Consider the following 20,605-nt stretch of genomic DNA (forward strand, 5'->3'; position numbering starts at 1 on the left):
TTCTCTAGGACCAACAAGAAACACAACAACTGAGTTTCTGCCCTAGACACTTGTGCTTCACAGCATTGCCTATTTGTCTGCTTTTTTCCCCTTCGGAACTGCTCAGCCATCTCCTGCTTTTCCATTGCTACCATGCTGAACTTTTTGATCTTCCAGTTTTTCACTTCAGTTATTGATATACCCAGTCCTGTGCTGTTCCTTCTCCCACTTCTCACACTAATATAGTGGCAGCTGGTAGTGTTGTGGTTAGAGCTGCTGCCTTTGGACCCAAAGGTTGCAGGTTTACTTCACACCTCCAGGTGTAGTACCTTTGGGAAAGGTACTTACCCTAAATTGCTCCAGTAAAATTATGCAGTTGCAACCTCCTACACTCATCGACCCCTGCCAACTCGGTCCCATGCACCGAGATCCAAAAAAATCACAAAGGTTTTGAGTTCTAGCTGCAATGTGGTAGAATGGGCACCCCCATCTCACTCAGGACTGCTGAATCTCTCTCTGCATTGAAGGGTCTCAAAACTCACCTCTTCGTGGCTCACTCACACAGTATACCTGTGTAATGATAGGAAATATGAAAATAAATGAGGAACACAGACTGATAAGATTATTTACATCTATTATTTTAATGACATTTTGCAAAGTGACTTGCAATTATTTACCCCTTAGCTGGGCAATTTTAGTGGAGAAATTTAGGGTAAGTATGTTGCTCAGGAGGGGGTGCGGTGGTGCAGTGGGTTGGACCACGGTCCTGCTCTCCGGTGGGTCTGGGGTTCAAGTCCCGCTTGGGGTGCCTTGCGACGGACTGGCGTCCCGTCCTGGGTGTGTCCCCTCCCCCTCTGGCCTTACACCCTGTGTTACCGGGTAGGCTCCGGTTCCCCGTGACCCCGTATGGGACAAGCGGTTCTGAAATGAAATGTTGCTCAGGAGAACTGCAGCTGGGATTTAAACCTACGATACTAGTTGTCCTAGGATATAAAGAAAAATACAGAAATACACTGAAAATATAATAAGACTTGTCCTCTAGATATGATTCTGGGTTCACTGATGGAAAAAAAAGAAAGGTTTCATTGGTGAGGGTGATTCAGCAAAGCACTTCTTTTTCTGGATGGTGAGTTGTAGATTGCTAATCCACCCCAGCCCAATCTGGCGCTGCAGAGTGTGCGTGTGTGTGTGTGTGTGTGTGTGTGTGTGTGTGAGAGAGAGAGAGAGACAGAGAGAGAGACAGAGAGATCCTTAGTGGGGAAAAAGCTCCGAAAGCCTAGAGCCCTTCCCCCCTCCTCCCCCCTCCCATCCAGCAGCCAACTGCGAAGAGGAGGCAAATGACGGCCAGCGTCTGGAATGCGCTCTGCGTCACCATTACAGTTAACAGGTTTAGTTTTAAATCCGACTTTTAAGGCTCCAAAGCTAAAAGTTTGAGCGCCTGGTAAGTTTCAGCTGTCGCCTTTTCATTTCGAGATATTTCGAAGCGAATGCTTTAAGCTTGCGGTAATGTAGCAACTGGTAGTTTAGCCTTCAAAACTTAGTTTGGGAAGCCAACTGTCACGTTACTTACTCTGTACGTTTGTGAATTTGAGAGACAATGAATGTCAATGTGCACATGCAGTGCCTTGTAATAACACGTATACGTCTTTTGTATGAGTTATTTCCGTTAAAAAAAGAAGCTTAGTCTGGAGTATTGCCCCCCCCCCCATGTGTTCCTTTGTTCCGTCGGAGAGGCTGTGTGCGCCTCAACTTTCTGGAAGTAGCTGTGAGATGTGGAAATCATTGTGGGGGGGGGGGAAATCTGAGATCTTCGCAAAATCTGTGCAGGGAGGGAAAAAATAAATATCTGGTAACACTTAAAATTTATTCATTTTAGCAGACGCTTTTCTCCAACAAACAAGCGACCATCTACTTACGTTTTGGTTTTTTTTTACTGCTGAGACAGTAAAAGAATTTACCTTCTTTGTGTAAAATATGTGTGTTACATTAGCCTAGGCTCGTCATGATCTGCGTCGATGTTTTCCATCGGAGCTTTGTGCGAACCGTGATACCGGGTACACAGTCGTGCAAATTATTAAGAAAACACTCCTTCCTTGGCGCTGTCGTAACGTTAACCTGTTCATTTAACTTGTTTGACGTTTCACTCGCTCACCACCAGATCCCGAGGAAGGAGTTAATAATGCTGCACTGTGCATTTTTCTTTTTTTAGAACATTTTTATAGGCTGCGCGCTACGGGCGCCGCCGTGTTTTCCGTAGCAAAGCTCCCGTGTGCCGCGTGGCTCCGTTTGGTTTCTATGGAGACCGAAAGGACGCAGCGATAGGCGTCAGAGCCGATTGACGACGAGGGGGTTACAAAGGACGACGTCGTTTCCATCGCTTCGCAACCTTTGTCAGGAGATGGTAAGGAGCGTTTCGCGTTGACGTGTTTCATCTGCAGGAAGAGACGAATATTTTGAACAAGAAAAATCTATTCTATGTAATCGTTTTGCATGTAGCTGCCGTCTTGTTAGCATTATTATTTTGTATGGCCATGGCATGATCCTGAGACATGTTTAGAATTGTTTTGATATGGGTATAATATTGTCACCTCCTGTGGATTTGTCCATAGTACAGTTATTAAATACATGTTATTTGTAACATTAATAAAAAAGCAGGTACTAGTTGAAAATGCATTGAATGGACGTTTCTGTCTGTGTGTGCAATTTGCAGCCGTTCTACAACAATGTATACTACCCATTGCTCTCAGAGTCTCAAGGGACCCACTCCTGGGCACGGACCCCCTCCGTGCTGAACTCCCCTCAGAGCCAGTCTTCCTCCAGCAGACCGTGTAAGGCGTCGGAGATGATGGGCGCTCCCTCCATACCGGTCTTTAAGTTCCGTCCCCGGCGGGAGAGCGTGGACTGGCGACGCATCAGCGCTATCGATGTGGAGCGGGTGGCCAACGAGTTGGATGTCAACACGCTGCAGGAGCACATCATGGGTATCACGTTCTGCAGCGTGGAGCACGAGCGTTGCCCCCACTGCCAGAACCCCGTGGATCCAGTGCTGCTTAAGCTTTTCCGTTTGGCCCAACTCACCGTGGAGTACCTGCTTCACTCCCAGGACTACCTCACCCTCAGCCTGCAGGGAGCAGAGGAAAAGGTCCAGGCTTCAGCCCAGGAGAGAGAACAGCTGCAGAGACAACTGCAGAAGCAGACCGACGAAATTAAGGGTATGAAGGAGGAGCTGAAGCAGAGAAAGAAAATCATCGCCTCCCAGCAGTCCATGATCAATGCTGGCTTGGGGAATTTCCATAAGGTTGGGGAGCCTGGGTGATCCATTATTATTTTATTTTAACCTTTCTTTTGTTTCCAGAATTAATAATTGCTGTTGTTATTCTCTATAACATTAGTTCTAATAGTATGGCTTTCTGTTTTTTTATTGTAAAGCAGTAAGAACTGACATTAAAATATGCTGTCTTTAGTCCACACCATTACAAATAGTCATTATCAGCCTTATTTGCAGACTTAGAAACGATTTTAAGGAGAGCAGATGGCATTAGCTGGTGACAATGAGATACTTAAGCCATTAGTTCATGGACCTGCCACATTGTGATGAGAAAAAAAGAAATCTTACCAATCTCTTTCTGGTAGTCAAGCTAGATTATCCATTCGAGTTTAAACAATGGGTTCTGTGCTACCAGTATCCTTACAATTTCTTTATGTAGTCCTTGTTGATTCAGTGGCGGATTCTTTGTCTTGTTAAACATGGCCTATTTATTTTCCTACACACAATAAATCACTGTGGACTAATACTGATATGGTGACTGAATGTACTGGGACATGAGGACTTTGTTTTCCTGTTTGTATTAACGTTCTACTGACAGGCCCCAGACGCTGCCAGGGTAACATCTTGGGTATCACATGGCAGCATGGTTGCTCGTGGAGCTTTAGTGTCACAGCCCACAGCAAACAAAAGGATGCCATGCTCTACGTTCGTACAACAGTACAGTTCATTTTACCAGGAGAGCAAATTAACATTCATTCGTGTAGAAAAAAGATTGGAAGTTGTATTCTTGGTTCCAGTGGTGATGTTTTGCAGAGGAAAAAAACTGCAAAATTTCTAGTTTATTTTTATTAATAAGCAAATAAATACATATTTTTGTTGTATTTGGGAGCCAACAAGTTTCATTTTGTAAGAACTATTCAAAGAAAATGCTGATATTTTAGCACACAGTTGTTCTGCACTGTTTTTGTTCTAGTAGCTTGATAGACATCTTTTTTTTTTTTTTTTCTCTTTTTGTCTTTCAGAATTTTGTCAACATAGTTATTTTAGAAAATCACTGCATTTAAATCATTTTGTCATCACTTGCTGTAGCTCGGTGGTACAGTATTGTATCAGCTGCGTTTTATTTATGTGTGAACTCACTGACAGAACACCAGTATTTTTGGTTTATATATTAAGGCCTGAGTGGAACACAAACATTGCAATTGTGAATCAAGTGTCACCATCAGCGGAGTTAAGGCTAGAACCTGATAGGTCCCAACCGGAAAACCCACTTTCAGTTGTGTTTTGTTGGAATAATACCAGTTTTTTAACAGCTGGAAGCCTATCATCTCAAAATGTAAATGATCTTGCATAAATTGAAAGCATTTTCCAAGCTGAAAGTGTTTTTGATTTTGGTATTTCCATGAATGTTCTATACCAAAAGATATAATGTAAGGTCAAAATTAGTTTTTAAAAGGTGTAATTACTGTATAAAGAGCCAGGAAATAATAATAAAAAAAGAATATGCTTTGTATACCTGAACTAAACATTCTGAAATTTTGCATGGATGTGATAATATATCATTACTGAACTTTGTTGTAGCATGTATAGAATGACGTGTAGAATGACTTTATTTTCTTTTTTCAGTGCCAACACTGTGATAAAGCTTTCTTGAACTCTTCCTTCCTCCAAAGCCATATGCAGCGAAGGCATCCAGAAGAGTATGACATGAGTAAGTGGCAGTCGTTACTTTCAAATTCCATGTAAGGTTTGACCAGAAGTCATGAGGTGCCGGAGATTCTCCTGTTCATTTCATCCATGCTAAGCACTTTTATAGAGGGTAAATTGTGTAGCTATCTAAAATACATCTTAAATAACATGAAAATATAAAAATTTTATATATAAACATAGAAACTTTTCCATTAACAAATTGCTAAATTGACTATTTTGTTACTAAGTTAAAAAAAAATCATATTTAAAATACTCATATTTAAAAACTTGCAATTACGTATTATTACATATTTCTACATCTTAAACATACCCATCTCAGTATTTTGCAAGTTCTGTGTGACAAAATCCATTACTATAGGCTGAAGAATTATGGTATATTATGCTAAATTATGGTATATCTAAAATTTCTGTTTCTGTGTGTGTCAGACTAATTCCAGCAGTAATTCTGCCTTATTCTCTTCATATTCATTCTTGATTTTGAAATGTGCCATTTCCCTTCTGAGGATTACCTTCAGAGATACAGAAAAACATACAGTCCATAAAGCTGGAGGAGGAGATCAGCAAACTAAAGGAGCAACTAATGCTCACAAGGTCCCAGCTAGAGACACAGCAGCAGGCGTATGTGGGTAGAGTCATTCAGGTAAATATACATTCCAGTTATGCATCATAACACGCAACTAGATGTCCTTTTCCTTCAGGCCCACTTTTGGGGCTGTGGGTATTGTAGTACTTTGCGCTGTCACCTTGCAATTTGAAGATATTCAGTTATAACCCTTCTGCTCTTGAACAAGGTTTTTTTCTCCTAACTGGTCCAGTGCTGTGTAAACGGGTAAAAAATTGTAGTTACATTTTTAATGTTGTAACTACAGCATTGGCAACGCTGTAACGTGAGCATTTTATTGTACTTGTTTATGAGTTTACATTTTATTTATTTAGCAGACACTTTTCTCCAAAGCAACTTCCGATGAACTCTATGTAGTGTTATCAGCCCACATACCTTATTCACCAAGGTGACTTACACTGCTAGATACACTACTTACACTGGGTTATTTTACTGTGTTGTACGTCATATTGGGTGTCACACGAGCATAGTTTTTATTTGCACGGGGTTACAGTTTACGTAATTCATTTTGTCTGAAAAAAAATTTTGAAAAAAAAATTTCCTTTGCTTTTTCCCTTTCCATCTCTTGTTTAGGAGCAGGACCAGAAGTCCAAGGATGGAGACCTGTTAAAGGTCCTTGAACAATGGAAAGAGGAAGAAAAGGAAAGGCAAAAAAAACAAATGGAAGAAATGAAACAAATTTTTCTCAAGGAATCCAAGGAGATGTCCAGAGAAAATGCTTATCTTCAGAATGTAAGAAACTGCAGTTTGCTGAAAATGATTGTGTGATTAAAAAAAAAAAAAAAAAGATTGGATAGTGTTTCCGTCTCATAGGGACTGGGTTGTTCGGGCATAGGTTCGAATCAAGCTCAGTCTGTGTGGAGTGTGTATGTCTTTCTTGCTGGGGTTACTCTAGGTGCTCTAGTTTCCTCCCATAGTCCAAAAATGTACAATTCACGTGAACTGATTACACTAAATTGCTGTTATGTTGTGAATATGTGAATGAGTATACCTGTGGCTACTCCGTGATGAACCGACATCCCGTCCATGGTGTACCCCCTCCTAGCCTTGATCCGCCATGATCCTGACGAGAATAAGCCGTTAATGAAATTGAATGAGTGAGCGTGAGCATTCAAACACATTTAAGAAAGGAAAGTGAAATGAATCTCTGTCCTCATGGCACTGTCAGAAATATACAGCTCATCTGCCGATAGCAGCAATGTATGGAACCATCGAACTGTTCCCTTATAAAGTAGCAGTACAGGTCTCCTTGATATTGGTGTGTCAAAAATGGGAAGCACGGCGACACAGCGAGTAGTGCTGCTGTCTCACAGCGCTTGGGTGGTGCGAGAGGATGTGGGTTTGATCCCTACGCAGTCTGTGTAGAGTTTGCATGTTCTCCCTGTGTCTGTGTGGGTTTCCTCCCACAGTCCAGACATGCTGTTCAGGTTCCCCCATAGTGTGTGAGTTACAGAGAGAGTGTGTTCCACTGATCTATGGATGAGTGACCCAGTGTATGTAGTGTATCTAGCAGTGTAAGTCACCTTGGTGAATAAGGTGTGTGGGCTGCTAACAATACATAGAGTTCACTGGAAGTCGCTTTGGACAAAAGCATCTGCTAAATAAATGTGAAATTTTCAAAATTTTGACTTCCTGAAATCATACCCTGTAGATGCCTGCATATCCATCCATTGTCAAGAGTTGTGTAGAAGGCCAATGATCTATGCTTCTTGGAAATACTTTGGTTAGTTGTGTCTAGACAAAAATCATCCTTCATGGCACAGTAACAGTTTTTATTGATTCTCGTGATGGTCTGTGCTAGCAACTCTCTGAAGTGGAGGAGGCCAGTCGCAAGATGAGGCTGAACATCAAAGCCCTGCAGGATGAGAAAGTTGAGCTCTCTAGAAGCGCAGAGGAAAGACACAGGGAGGATATTCTCAAGCTCCAACAGCAGCTCAAGAAACAGGTGAGGACATTTCCACACCCTTATCTGGTGGAGCACGGTGGATAGTCCGAACTCTTTGACAAATCGTCTTTTTGTATTGCAGGACGAGAAGTGGGCATCCAGAATGCAAAGGGTCCAGGCGATGCACGAACATGAAAAAAATCAGGTATGGAGATGTATAGTACATTCACAGTAAGCACCGGGTGTAACCAGTCCACCCAGACCAGTGCTTGTTTAATATTTTAACATGTGATTTTAAAAAGAAAATCAGAAAAAGTGAAGTTAAATGTTTACAAATTATGTATGCTGATTGTTCTTATTGTTTGAATATATTTGCAGTTCCTGTATGACCTAGACAGAGTGCGTTCCACTGCAAATAGCGAGGAGGAGAAGAATCGAAAACGCATGGAGGAGCTGGACTGGAAGCTGCAGGAACAGAAGGAACTGATCATCTCTCAGAGGAATCAGGTCAGCACTTCCTGCCGAGGAAGGAAGCAGGAAGTGAAGTATCAGCCAGGCCTCATTCAGGAAATCCTGTATTATGTGGCTTGAGCTGGATTTATCATGTTTTCACTGATCATTATCAGGAATTCTGCCTCAACATGTTTTCCTGCAAGTGTGAGGAGCCTTCCTTTTAATGCCTGATTTCTCATGAAAGAAAGGTTTTCTCCCACGGCTTTTCCATTTTTGAAGAGATCACCGAAAGAAATTATCCTAAAATGGTTTTCTAATCTTAATATGGGCTGTCTTTTATATTTAGATTTACATTTTGAAAAAGTATTTTAAGTATTCAGTATTCAAAACTCTCTCAGTTTTTTCCGTATGCTACTGAGTCTTTTTGTTATTATAATCAGAGGTGGATAGTAGTGAAAAACATTTAAGTTTGTTACCTATACTTAAGTAAATTTCTGGAAAAAAATTTCACTTTTCCGAGTAGTTTTTGGGATCGGTAGTTTTTACCTTACTCGAGTACATATTTAAAAGAAAAAAAGTGCATTTTTATTCCTTTACATTTCTATCCCCATCTTCTCGTTACTTTTGAACTTTTTTGCATTACATATTTTAGCAGTTGCCAGGGGCAGCTGATAGCATAGTTCTTAGAGCTGCCTGCCTTTGGATCCAAAGGTCACATGTTTGAATCCTGCCTCCAGCTGTAGTACCATTTAGCAAGGTACTTAACCTAAAGTTGCTCTGCTGCATAAATAGGTAAATAATTGCAGAAGTTGCTTTGGAGAGAAGCATCCGCTAAATGAGTAAATATAACTTTTTCTTTTTTAAAACCAGTCATCTTTCATACCACAAACTCAATACTAACACCTCTTTTGGCCGTTTCTTAGTCTTGTTTTGCCTTGACTAGCAACATATACATAAAGTTAGTTGAAAAGTTATTAAATCTTATCTATTACATGCTAACAGGCTAAAAGCCAAAGCGAGTTATTTGTCCTCAAATATTAGAAATAAAATGTTAAACTGTAATATGATGCTTGCATAAGTATTCCAACCCCTGTGTTCCAAATTGAATAATTAGTTTCCACCAATGAGAAGTAAGGGTAAAGGTCACGTTTTCTTCTGTGAACCACTGTAAAAATTAAGATGAAGAGCATACCACAGATGTAAGTGATAAAATGAGTCAAATGCATAGGTCAGGGAAAGGATACAAAAAAAAATCTGTGCTTGGATGTCCTGGTGAGCACTATTGGATCCTCATTAGGAAGTAGAAGGTGTATCACACCTAGCAGTCAGTGTGTAAGCAAGGCTGTCCATCAAAACTTAGCACCCAAGCAGGATGTAAACTGGTTAGGGAAGCAACAAAGACACCAGCCATCAGTTTAAAGGAACTACAGAAGTCAGTTGCTGAAACTGGGGTATATGTGCACGAGTCCAGAATGTCAAGAGCACTCCATCACATTGACCCTTTTTGGGAGTATGGCAAAAAAAAAAAGCATTACTGAAGAATATCCATAAAAAGGTTTGTCTGGAGTTCACCACAGTGCATGAGAAGGACCCAGCTAGGATGTGGGAAAAGGTCTTGTGGTTGCATGAAACCAAGATAGAGCTTTTTGGCTAAAATTTAAAGTGCTATATATTGCACAAACCTAGCACTGCCCAGGTCTTAAAAAAAACTCCATCCCTACAGTGAAAGTATGGTAATGGCAACATAATGCTGTGGGGATGCTTTTCATGTGCAGGGACTAGGAATCTCATTAATACTGATGGAAGAATGGATGGAACTAAATAGAGAGAAATACTGGAAGAGAACCTCTTTCAAGTGGCTCAGAAACTGAGGTTTGGGAGAAGGTTCATCTTCCAGCAAAACAACAATCCCAAGCACAAGGGCCAAATAACACTGGAGTGGCTCAAGTCAAAAAAAAAGTGAATGTCCTTCAGTGGCCTAGTTAAAGTTCTGATCTCAGCCCTATTGAGAATCTGTGGGAGTTTTTGAAGATTGCAGCCTAGCTGCGCCATCCAAACAACCTGAATGGTATGTAGAAAATCTGTGTGGAAGAATTGGACAAAATCTCTCTTGAGCAGTGTGCAAAGCTAGTTCAGACTTGTCTTTAAAGATAAAAGGCTGTTATTGCAGCTGCAGGATGCGCTACTAAATATTACTGTGTGGGGGATGAATACTTATGCAAACATTTAAGTTTTTTTGTTTTGATTTTACTGTGGCTTTGAAAATAAACTGTTAGAGCTCTTAGGTTTACAATAAAGATACTTATTGGAAGAATATGTGTGTTTTGCCTAAATATGGTGCTCACTTTAAAGGGGCTTGAATACTTTCGCAAGGAACGTTTCTCTGTTACTAAGAAAACCTTGCCTTTGTGCAGCTATGACAGATGTTACCCTATGATAATGTTAATGCAACAAATATGTGAGCACTGATACTGTGAACTTTTTTGGCATTTATAATAATTTGAAACTAAATGTAAGTTTTGAAGACTGGAAACAGTTAATTCAATATTATTTCTTTGTCTTATAGATGAAAAAGCTCACCTCAAACCCAGTTCAGGTGGTGGTCGAACGTACAGGTATACATGGTCCTGTTTCAGCCTGATGTTTGGAAAAACTCAGCAAAATGCTATACTTATATATTTTACGTATCGTTTAACACACAAAGACGTTGTATTCTGTGCACTTATTAACAGCTGTACACAAAGCCCAGTTCCACTGACCTCATTACCTTTCGCAAAAAGCCCCCGAGAAAACATCAGGCAATGCTGTCATACATTTCCGTGACTTAAGACTAAATGGCTCAAGTCTCTTCCCCAAACCACCACAGTGAGATGCACAGGATGTGAACATGGGTATTTGATTGAGGTTCGTTTTTATTTCATTGAGTTGGGAGTACGATACCTCATAAAGGCTCAACATTGAAGCCTGACATCTCAGACCCACCACCCTCCACCGACAGCAAACGCACTATTATGCAAGCTTGTACCATGCCAACCAACACCACTACTCCATACATACTACCAACAGGTTGCCCCCACTGCAGTCCACCCCCTACCTATTTCCTCTGATCCACAACCTCAATTACTCTGCTCTCTTCTCATCCATAACCACTGACTAGCCTTCTCATGAGCCTCAGAGAGCTCTTTTACTGCCAGCCTTAGCAAGCAGCCTCTAACACCAGATTCCACCAGAAGCGATGTAGCTGATTTAGCCACAAAGGCCCTAAAACGACCTCTACTGGCTTCACGTGAGCCCGCCACCCGCGGTCACTAGCCTCCCCCACCAAATCTGCATACTTCAACATTTTCCGTTCGAATGAAAACGGCACTGTTAACTCTATAAAGTACACACTCCACTCGCTCTTGCACTATATCACCATATCGGGTTGCAATTTAGTAATCTTAATAGTCTGCAGCTGCTTGCCCATATCAGCCAGCAACTTTGTCTCTTGCCGTTCCCAATCTACCAAGACACGACTGCTCTTTCGCCACATTACTTTCTCCCTCCCACGCAAAACCATTTGCACTGCTTACACTACCAATGGGCAACGAATTCATCCCAATGAGCTTGCTCTCAAAAACCCACACCAAACACTTAAGCACTTGATTATGGTACCAGGTGTACTGTCCCTGCACCAAGCTAAACTTAAAACCATACAAAATGTCTCAGTGCTGCAGCACCGCTGGGCAACTTACAACAACCACCGCAACTAAATCACTGCACAACATTCTGCGGAGTCGGAATCGCGTCGTACATCGCTCCAATGTTGTGTAGAATTCAATGCGGCTTGCCTCCATAGCCCACAAGTCTTGCCAGTGTAGCCTCCACCGACCTTGCTTTACTTCTGCGACCGTCTTCACGCACCTAGCTTCTTCTTCCTACTCCCAGACATGCTCGACAACCAACTGCCATTTATCTGATTCCGGGGCTGAGCTCCTCTGTCGCCTCCGGCTTGAACCGAACCCTGCCCACCCCCTCTGCATGTGACCAACCATTCCCAACAGCTGTTGAGCCCCTTCATGCTTTGAACCATGTCTCTAGGATTCCACCCATTACTATTACATTGCGCTGGTGTATAGATGGGTGAATGACTTGATAATTTAGGGTATCCAGCATTGTAAGTCTCTGGTAACAAAGTTGTTAGCTAAGTACTACATGGTGACAACAACACAATGTTTGCGTAACATTATTATTTTCTGCTTGCCAGTGGCGCCACCTTCCTCAGTATCACATTTTTTCACTCTGCTAGTGTCATTTCCAAGCCTGTTTTAGCACACTTATCCTCCTACCAGACTCACCATCGGCAGCTCCAACATGTTCTTACCATATAGCGCTACACAACTTAAATAGCACAGTACTGTCAGCCACTTCCTTATTGCCTTATTGGCTCCATCTTTCCTACCACCCTAACAGAAAGCTCATACACCATAAGCGGCCATTTAAAACATGGCAATGGCCTAAGTGGGAAGTTAAATACCTAAATACAGTTACTAGTATTTTTGTCGTGCTTGTTGCACTATGCATTATATGAGCTACAAACGGCTGTAAGTTGCTCTAACTGCAGTGATTGATAAAACAATCAAATGTTATTTTTCCATTAATTTTAAATGTGAATGATCTTTATAAATAGTAATGAAATGTGTGTTTATCTGTGCTCTATGATTCAGATGTTGCTTTGGTGCCAGAGCCCAAACTCAAGGCACCCAGGAATGGTAAGTTATCTGATTTTAGGGTAAAGCTTGGAGGTTGATAATGGTGTGAACTTTCTACCTCTCTTGGCCTTCCTTCAGTTCAAGTGGTCAGCAGTAGGACAACATTACATTGGCTTATGTAGTTAGAATAAATTTGTTGGACCTGATCACATTCTTTCAACCTAGAAGACATCTCAAGTAGTTGGTTTTCAGATCGCATGCATTCGCATAGGATCTGTATGCGATATTTATATAAACAGGGATGTGGAAAGTGTGTAGAAATAGAATCAGCATGTCTGTGCACTTGTGATTCTGTTCTCCTGCACCTTAACAGAATTTCTTGTCTGTCTAACTCCTTTGCGCTGTTCGAATAGACCAGTCAACTTCGGTCCATATACTGGATCCTATAGAGGAGCTTTCAGAGGAGGATAGAGGTAATGGAGACCAGGCTATAACCTATGTCGACTGCATGCTTTCTGGTTTGATTTTCCAGCTTTCAGTGTTTGCACCATGCAGCATAACTCCATTCATAAAGCCTTCACCACTAGTGAGGTTTTTTATTAAAGTCACCAAAACCTTCATCCTCTTCTGCCCCTACCTCTGTCTGTATTTAGACATCCATTTAATGATATGAGCATGTAAATGTTGAAAGTAGGACAGAATAATAATTTTACACCAAATACGAACATTATTATGTAATCATCTGAAATTTTCAGAAAGTGACCTGGAGATTTTTTTTCCTGCAGACTCGGCCAGCATTTCTGAGAAAAAAGAAGTGAAAAACAAGCCACCAATAAGTGCCTTGCGGAAGAATCCCAACATAAAGAAGGAACTGCGGCCATTCCTGGAGCAAGCTCTTCTTGAAAAGCTAGAAGCCTTTGGAATTAAACCTGTAAGATTCTATTCCAGGGCTTCATGTAGGGTGTGAGACTCTAGGTGGTGCAGTCATGTACAGTATTTTCTACAAGCTTATATACTGTATTTTCTCCTCTTTAGGGTGCAAGTAGACTTTCTCATAAGGAATTTAATAAAATCCGGGCCAAAGTGTCTTCTGAACGGACAAAGAGGGAGAAGCAGTTTCCTGAGTGTCAGAGGGTTAGAGAAAAACTTCTCCAAACCCTGGGCCTGAAGGTAAAAGAGAAGAGAGCAGACAGCAGTTCAACACCAGAGCAGCATTCGCGATCCAAACAGCTGTATCGAGGTACTGCTGCATTCCTTTTAACAAATATACCCTGTAGTTACTGGGGAATCAAACCCTAATGTAAGAAGTTGATAAGATGAGGACTACCTAGTATGTGATTTTTTTTTTTCTTTCTTTCTTTCTTTTCCTCCATAGAAACCCACGTGAGAAGTCGATCAAGCAGTTTTCCCTCTGGTGTGACACAAGTGGTGTCCAGACCTTTATTTAATCAGCAGCAGACCCCTCAGCCAGCTCCACGAAGCAAGACATATACTGTTCCCAAGACCTCCACCCCAAGGTTTTTTTGCACACCATGGCCTTGTTCAAAGCAGGGTTTATTTAATGCTCGCTATTTTTCATACCATTATTTTAAGCTGCATAGTCTAATTAAAATCTACATCTGAGAAAGGGTTTCCCATCCCAAATTACTACTTTCAGCTTCCAGGAGGATTCTGAAGATGATGCCCCAGTACAGAAGGCCAGATCTGTTGTGAAGAGCGTGATTGGGCCTTCTGACAGTGACACTGAGGAGACGGATGGCAGCGTCATGGAGGAGATCAACCCACAGCAACTACAATTTTACAAGCAGCCCACTCAGAAGGAAGAGAAGGTGCCTCAGAGTGAGTGGTTGCTATCTGCCTTCAACCTTATACTCTGTCAGCACTCTTGTTCTGGCCTGAATCAGTGCCATTTATTGTGTGAGCTGCATGGGTTACTTGGGCTCATTCTGTTAGTTGCATTGTTTTTGCCAACCATGTTTACAAATTATACAATAAGTTTGCTGAGTTTATGTAAATGTGTTAATACAGTTACATGAAAAAGAAAGTTCACCCTCTTTCAATGTGCGTTGTTCATCCTGAATCGGAGGCTTCACTATCAGGCGGAGTCTCCTTTCAAATACCCTGGCATAGACTTTACCAGGGAGGCTGAAGAGTGTGAGTCCCCCGTAGTTGGAACCCATCCTCTGGGCCCCCTCTACATATAGGGACCACCATCCCAATTTACCAGTCAGTAGCTACTTATCTGCCTTCCATGCAACATTGACGCGGTGCATAAACCACACTGTGCCAACACTGTCCTATGCTTTTAACATTGTCAAACCTGTTTCATGTGGGCATCAAACACCACCAAGGTTGTCTCCACATTGGTTGCTTGGTTAGTTCTTTAGCAGATGCTTTTCTCCAAAGCAACTTCCAATGAACTCTATGTAGTGTTATCAGCCCACACACCTTATTCACTAAGGTGACTTACACTGCTAGATACACTACTCTCAATGGGTCACTCATCCATACATCAGTGGAACACACACACTCTCTGTCACTCACTCATTATGGGTGAACCTGAACAGCATGTCTTTGGACTGTGGGAGGAAACCGGAGCACCTGGAGGAAACCCATGCAGACACAGGGAGAGCATGCAAACTGTACACAGGCTGAGCAGGGGTCGAACACACATCCTCTCATACCGCCCTGGCGCTGAGACAGCAGCGCTACTCACTGCCACCATGCCGCCCCTATGAATCTATAAGGTTAGACTTGGGGAGGACTAGATGAGGGTTAGCTTTGTGATATATATAAAACCACAGAATTAAAAGAGGGTGTACTTTTTACATGACTGCAGGTGGAGTGGTCAAAGACTTGACAAAAGACTTGGAGAGACAGGTTGCAGACCGCAGCATGAAGAAGCCAGCAGGGAGTGTGGATGTTTTATCAGACAAGAATAATGTGCTACAGAACCTCAAGGTGAGAGATCTAGCTGTCTCTTTGAGCCACCTTTATTGGAATTGCTTGTGAATATAGCAGGTAGCACACTGAAAGCATTTTCTAGAAAAGATATTTATATTATCTCATTCATTTCTTTGATTAAAGTCCTACCAGAACAGCTTTTCTAAGGTTGGCATGTTTTCTTATAAACATCACAATAAATCTGAGCTATAAGTGTTGTGTGTTAACAGCATAATATGTTGGTTTCTTCAACCAGACCACTATGATCCTAAACCTCTGCCATGCACAAGAGGTCCAAAATCAAAAGCACAAAGATTTTCGGTTCTGACTCTGATGTGATGGAATGACCTCCCTCTCACTCAAAACTGCTGAATCTCTCTCAACATTCAAGAGAGTTTTCAAAACACATCTCTTTCCAACTCACTTTTCCTGTAATCTCCTATACTTTTCATACATACATACTTGTACTGTTAGGTTTAAGAAGGGTCCCAAAACTCACCTCTTTTGGACTCACTTCTCGATCTCATAAGTGCTCGATAGACATGTTTGTGTTTATGTTTAATAAATTTTAATAATTGAAAAGTCTATATGCAGTTACTAATGTAATGTATAGTGGTTCATATGGTAGTATGTGACAAATTGACTGTACTCAGGAATCATGTTTCTTCTGTTGATGTACTGCACTTTTTTTGTTGTTCTCTGAGATATGTTACTTTGCAGAAAAGCATCTACTAAATGACTAAATGTAAATGTACATTTATAGTTAAAATGTATCTTTCAGTTTTCCAAGTGTAATCTGTTTCTGTATTGATAATTTCAGTGCTCTGAAAAGGATGATGGTGATAATGACGATGACTGGGATATTTCCTCTTTAGAAGACAACCCCGTAGTAACCAAACCTGTTCAAAGTTCATTTCCGGTGAAGAAGAGTTTGGATTCCACAAGCACTAGTGTCTGGGAATCTTCAACAGGAAAAGTTCAGAAAGGTCAGCTTTACAAATCCTTTACTTCAGCTGCCCTATTATATATGTTTATTATGTTAAATATAGTATTGGAATAGTAGAAAAGAGATGAAATCCTTGGAAACAGAAAGGCAGTAACTTATGGGGACAGGTACCTTAGACATTCATTCATCCATTCAACATACACAGGATAGGATGATACACCCCATGTGCATATTACAATGGCTCTATACAAGGTCCAGGCCAACCTAACTCACCATGAAGCCACAGAGGAAGACATCTGGCATTGCCATCATACATCCGCACAACTCAAACCAAGCGGCTCAATCTCTTCCCCAAACCACCACGATGACTCACAGGGTGCCAACATTGGTATTTCATTGAGTTTATCAAGTAGGCACCTCCGTTTGTTGGTGTTTTGCTAAATTAGGCCCACAACACTTCAGGACGGCTCAACAGTGAAGCCTTGTCTCCCAGACCCGATGCCCTCCACCCATACCAAACAGCACCAACTTCACACACACAGACCATTCCAGCTGAAAACACCACATCTCCATACATACCTACAAAAGCTGGCTCCCATTGCTAGCCACCTGCTACCAACTTTACTGAACCATTACACACCTCCCTCCAACCTACAACCCCAATTACCCTGCTCCATTCTCAACCGCAACCACTGACTTACCTTCAACAGCCTCTAATACCAAACGGTCTCTATCCCCAAATTCCACCAACAATGACGTAACTGATTTAGCCACAAACCCCCTCTAACACCTACTTATGTTGGTTTCTCATGAGCCCTCCACCCACGGTCTCTTGCCTCTCCCACCAAATCTGCATACTTTAACATTTTTCACTCAAAATATTCCTCTCAATAGCATCCTCAAACAGCACTGTTATCCTACAGATTGCACGGTTCGCTCGCACTCGGAATAGAACACCATGTCACACCATCCTACAACTTCCTGTCTTGTGCCTTACCCCATGTACCAAGATACGTCTGCTCCTGCACAATGTTACTCTCTCCCGCCCGCCCAAAACCAATCGTATTATTTATACTACCAACGGGGAATGAATTAACCACCACATGCTTGGACTCACGAAATCGCCGCTAGACATTTAAGCACTTAATTATAATAATAATAATATTATTATTATTATAGAATGGTTTATGATTAGTTACTTTTTCTAAGTTGAAACTTTACTTTTTTTTTTTTTTTTTTTTTTTAAAAGTTAAACACCAGTGTTCCTTATTGTCACACATTGGTGTTCGGTTTGTGATATGGTCGTCATATGTATCAGTTTGATTAACTATTCATGTGCTCTTTTTCCTATAAAGGTTTTCATGAAACAGAGGCACCCAGCACCCTGAAGAGTAGTCTGCTGACACTCAGTGACTGGAGTGACTGCGAAGATGACATATGAGTAATGGAACTCTAAGAGAAGGAGGGCCTTACTTCCATAAAATAAGTAATGTCTTAAGAGCTATATAATAAATTTCCATGCACTGCAACACTTACACAGACAATTTTTTTTTCTTTTTTTTTTTTTCCCAAAAAAAAAACATAGCATGGCTACTTGCCTTAGAAAATAATGGAATTAGTATCATGGATATCATAAAGTGGACCAATGTGACATAACTAAATGAAAAGCAGGAAATATTGAAAAGTTGCATGATGCAGGATTAATCTCCAAATGATGCACAAAGCAAGTCACTAATATGTTGTACATTACACTTGCTTTGTGGAGGTGGAAAACTTATGTATAAAGTGCAATAAATGCTTCATCAACTACTTTTCATATTCATCCTATCCTTACTGTCTGATGAATTTCCATGATCATTCTTAGTTATTTTATCAATTTAATATTATATATTTTTATTCTTTTCAAAGTTGCCATTGTTCTAAAAGGGAATCATACAAAAAACATGACTTAATAGTTGCTCCGCAAGATGTCATATAGTCCATGGGCCCAGACCCAAGATTCCAAGTATATGTAGCACCAAAGATGACTGATTTGTGTTGGTGTTTTTAACTTCCAAGATGCCTTTAGTTTATGTTTTTTTTATTTTTAATGATAGCCCTTGCAGACTGGTGGCTTTATAGTAGTTATCATTCCTTGAATGGACGAACCTTGTGACTGAAACGTGGAAATATAAAATGCCACCATCTTCTATTCTGACAAGAAATGTTTAATGTGAATAATCAGTAGAATCACAAGCGATCATAAATACCTTTAGGGATTCTGTGTTAGTTGTTAATGCAGATTAAGGCAATTATTCTTGTATATAAAGTCACATTTATAGATTAAATGAACATTTTAAATGAAGTACAGAATCAAAGAAAATAAAATAACAGTTTTAAAGCCTCTCCAAGCATCCTCTTTGATTTAAACTAAAATGTATCCATTTTATGTCCATGTTACTATATCAACTTTCTTCTTTCTTGGATTTACTTTGCACTTATAGATGCTGCTATTAACTATGTTTACTGTTTTTCAAAACACTCCCAAGTCCATTCATTCATTACAGAAGAATGTTGATTTTTGTTTATGCTGTGTCCTCCGAGGGCTCGAAGGTCACAGGCATTCAGTATTGGTTTGGTTTGTGGCTTTGCCCTTTACGCACACCGATTTCCCCGGATTCTCTGCATCTTTTAATGATTTTATGGGCCGTAGATGGTAAAATCCCTGATTCCTTGCAGTTGTACATTGATAAATATTGCTTCTAAACTGTTCAATTATTCACTCATGTTGTTCAGCGCAAACTGGCAAACGTCCACCCATCCTAGCCTGTAAACGACCAATCTGTTCGTGGATGCTCCTTTCGCACCCAATCATCATAGTGTCGCCTGTTACTTATTCTATTTACCTGTGGAAATTTCCGGAAATGTTTTTTGACACATGCCATAGGTAAATAGGTGCCTGTCCCAATTTTGAGGAACATGTTGCAGGCATTGGAATTAGCTAAGTTTTACTAATTTATTATACATTCAAGGTACAACATTAAATATCTTATTGTACTGCTTTCTGTTTTTGTTTGCTTTTTTGGAAATTGGATTTTACAAGAAGAGTTCCTCATAGCTAGTCTCTCTGCTTCATCATACTCTGCAAGCTCGCTTTGTCCTCTTTTCATCCCTGTGTCAGAAGTAGCAGAAAATTCTCCTTTTTGTGCAAAGCTTATAGCAAGATTTGTGGTAATGTCCCTCTGCAGCAACAAGTTGTCTAGTTGTGTCAACAATGTTTTCTAGTCAAACAGGCAAGAATTTTTTTATCAGGTTTTTGAGTTGCTGCTTTGCGGATACTTTCATCGTACAGGTGGTCCTCGATTTACGATGGTCTAACTTGCAATTTTTTCAACTTTACGATGGTGAGCTGTCAATAGACATTTAGGAGAAACCGTACTTTGAATATTTAATTTTGATTTTTTTTTTCTCCCAGGCAAGCAATATGCAGAGTGATACTCTCCCACAATGCTCGGCAGCGACAGTGATCTGCATCTCCCAGTCTGTCACGCAGAGATGTGTATTAGGTGTATTAAATATATTTTTGACTTACGATATTTTCAACTTGGGATGGGTTTTGGAAAACTTAGGCTCATCGTAAATCAGGGACCACCTGTACTTTCAGAACTCAACACATTGGACCAGAGGTTCCCTTGTCTTTCATCCTTTGATATTTACTGGGCTTACTGTAGAAAATTCATAGTTTTATCAAACTCTTGAAATAGTAGGTGCATGCCTAGATGATCTTTTGGAACAGACTTTTGTAGGTTCAACATTAATGCCCTTGGAAAGGATGGTTTTAAGACTTTGATAGTGAAAATGCTGTGGCATTTTTCCTTCTTCAATGCTTTTAGTTATTTCCAAAACAGGAGCATGTTGTCAGATCCCTGCAGTTCTGAGTAAAATGTTCCATGAGTCTAGATCTTTTAAAGACACCAGGGAGTCTTGAGTTATCAGAACCATGAATGATACAGTCTGTATACTCTTTTTTTTGCCAGTATTGTGTCTTTGTAACTACTGTATTGATCCATTATGTGTACCTCAGAATGTCATATATGCCAGACACCTGCAGTGTACAAAAGTAATCAGA

The 20,605-nt window shown here is 40.7% G+C and overlaps 1 protein-coding gene across 4 annotated transcripts; it reads left to right on the plus strand.

Moving 5' to 3' along the window:
* The first annotated feature begins 1,276 nt into the window (after window positions 1-1,276).
* Window positions 1,277-18,077, plus strand: LOC108936571 (zinc finger protein Dzip1-like). Of its 4 annotated transcripts, none has more exons than XM_018756012.2 (19): window positions 1,277-1,420; window positions 2,189-2,380; window positions 2,690-3,277; window positions 4,874-4,958; window positions 5,461-5,597; window positions 6,153-6,311; window positions 7,381-7,524; window positions 7,607-7,669; window positions 7,843-7,971; window positions 10,484-10,532; window positions 12,624-12,668; window positions 13,022-13,081; window positions 13,394-13,539; window positions 13,644-13,848; window positions 13,984-14,125; window positions 14,266-14,447; window positions 15,448-15,569; window positions 16,372-16,537; window positions 17,853-18,077. In XM_018756012.2, exons 2-19 carry the CDS (start codon window positions 2,378-2,380, stop codon window positions 17,936-17,938), a joined length of 2,511 nt encoding a protein of 836 aa, XP_018611528.1. In that variant the 5' UTR covers window positions 1,277-1,420; window positions 2,189-2,377; the 3' UTR covers window positions 17,939-18,077. The 4 variants fall into 4 exon arrangements, with proteins under 4 accessions (XP_018611528.1, XP_018611530.1, XP_018611529.1 ...); XM_018756014.2 differs by having other exon boundaries at window positions 2,727-3,277; XM_018756013.2 differs by lacking the exon at window positions 13,022-13,081.
* Window positions 18,078-20,605: the final 2,528 nt, after the last annotated feature.

The sequence above is a fragment of the Scleropages formosus genome, chromosome 24, assembly GCF_900964775.1.
Source record: "Scleropages formosus chromosome 24, fSclFor1.1, whole genome shotgun sequence".
NCBI lineage: Eukaryota > Metazoa > Chordata > Actinopteri > Osteoglossiformes > Osteoglossidae > Scleropages > Scleropages formosus.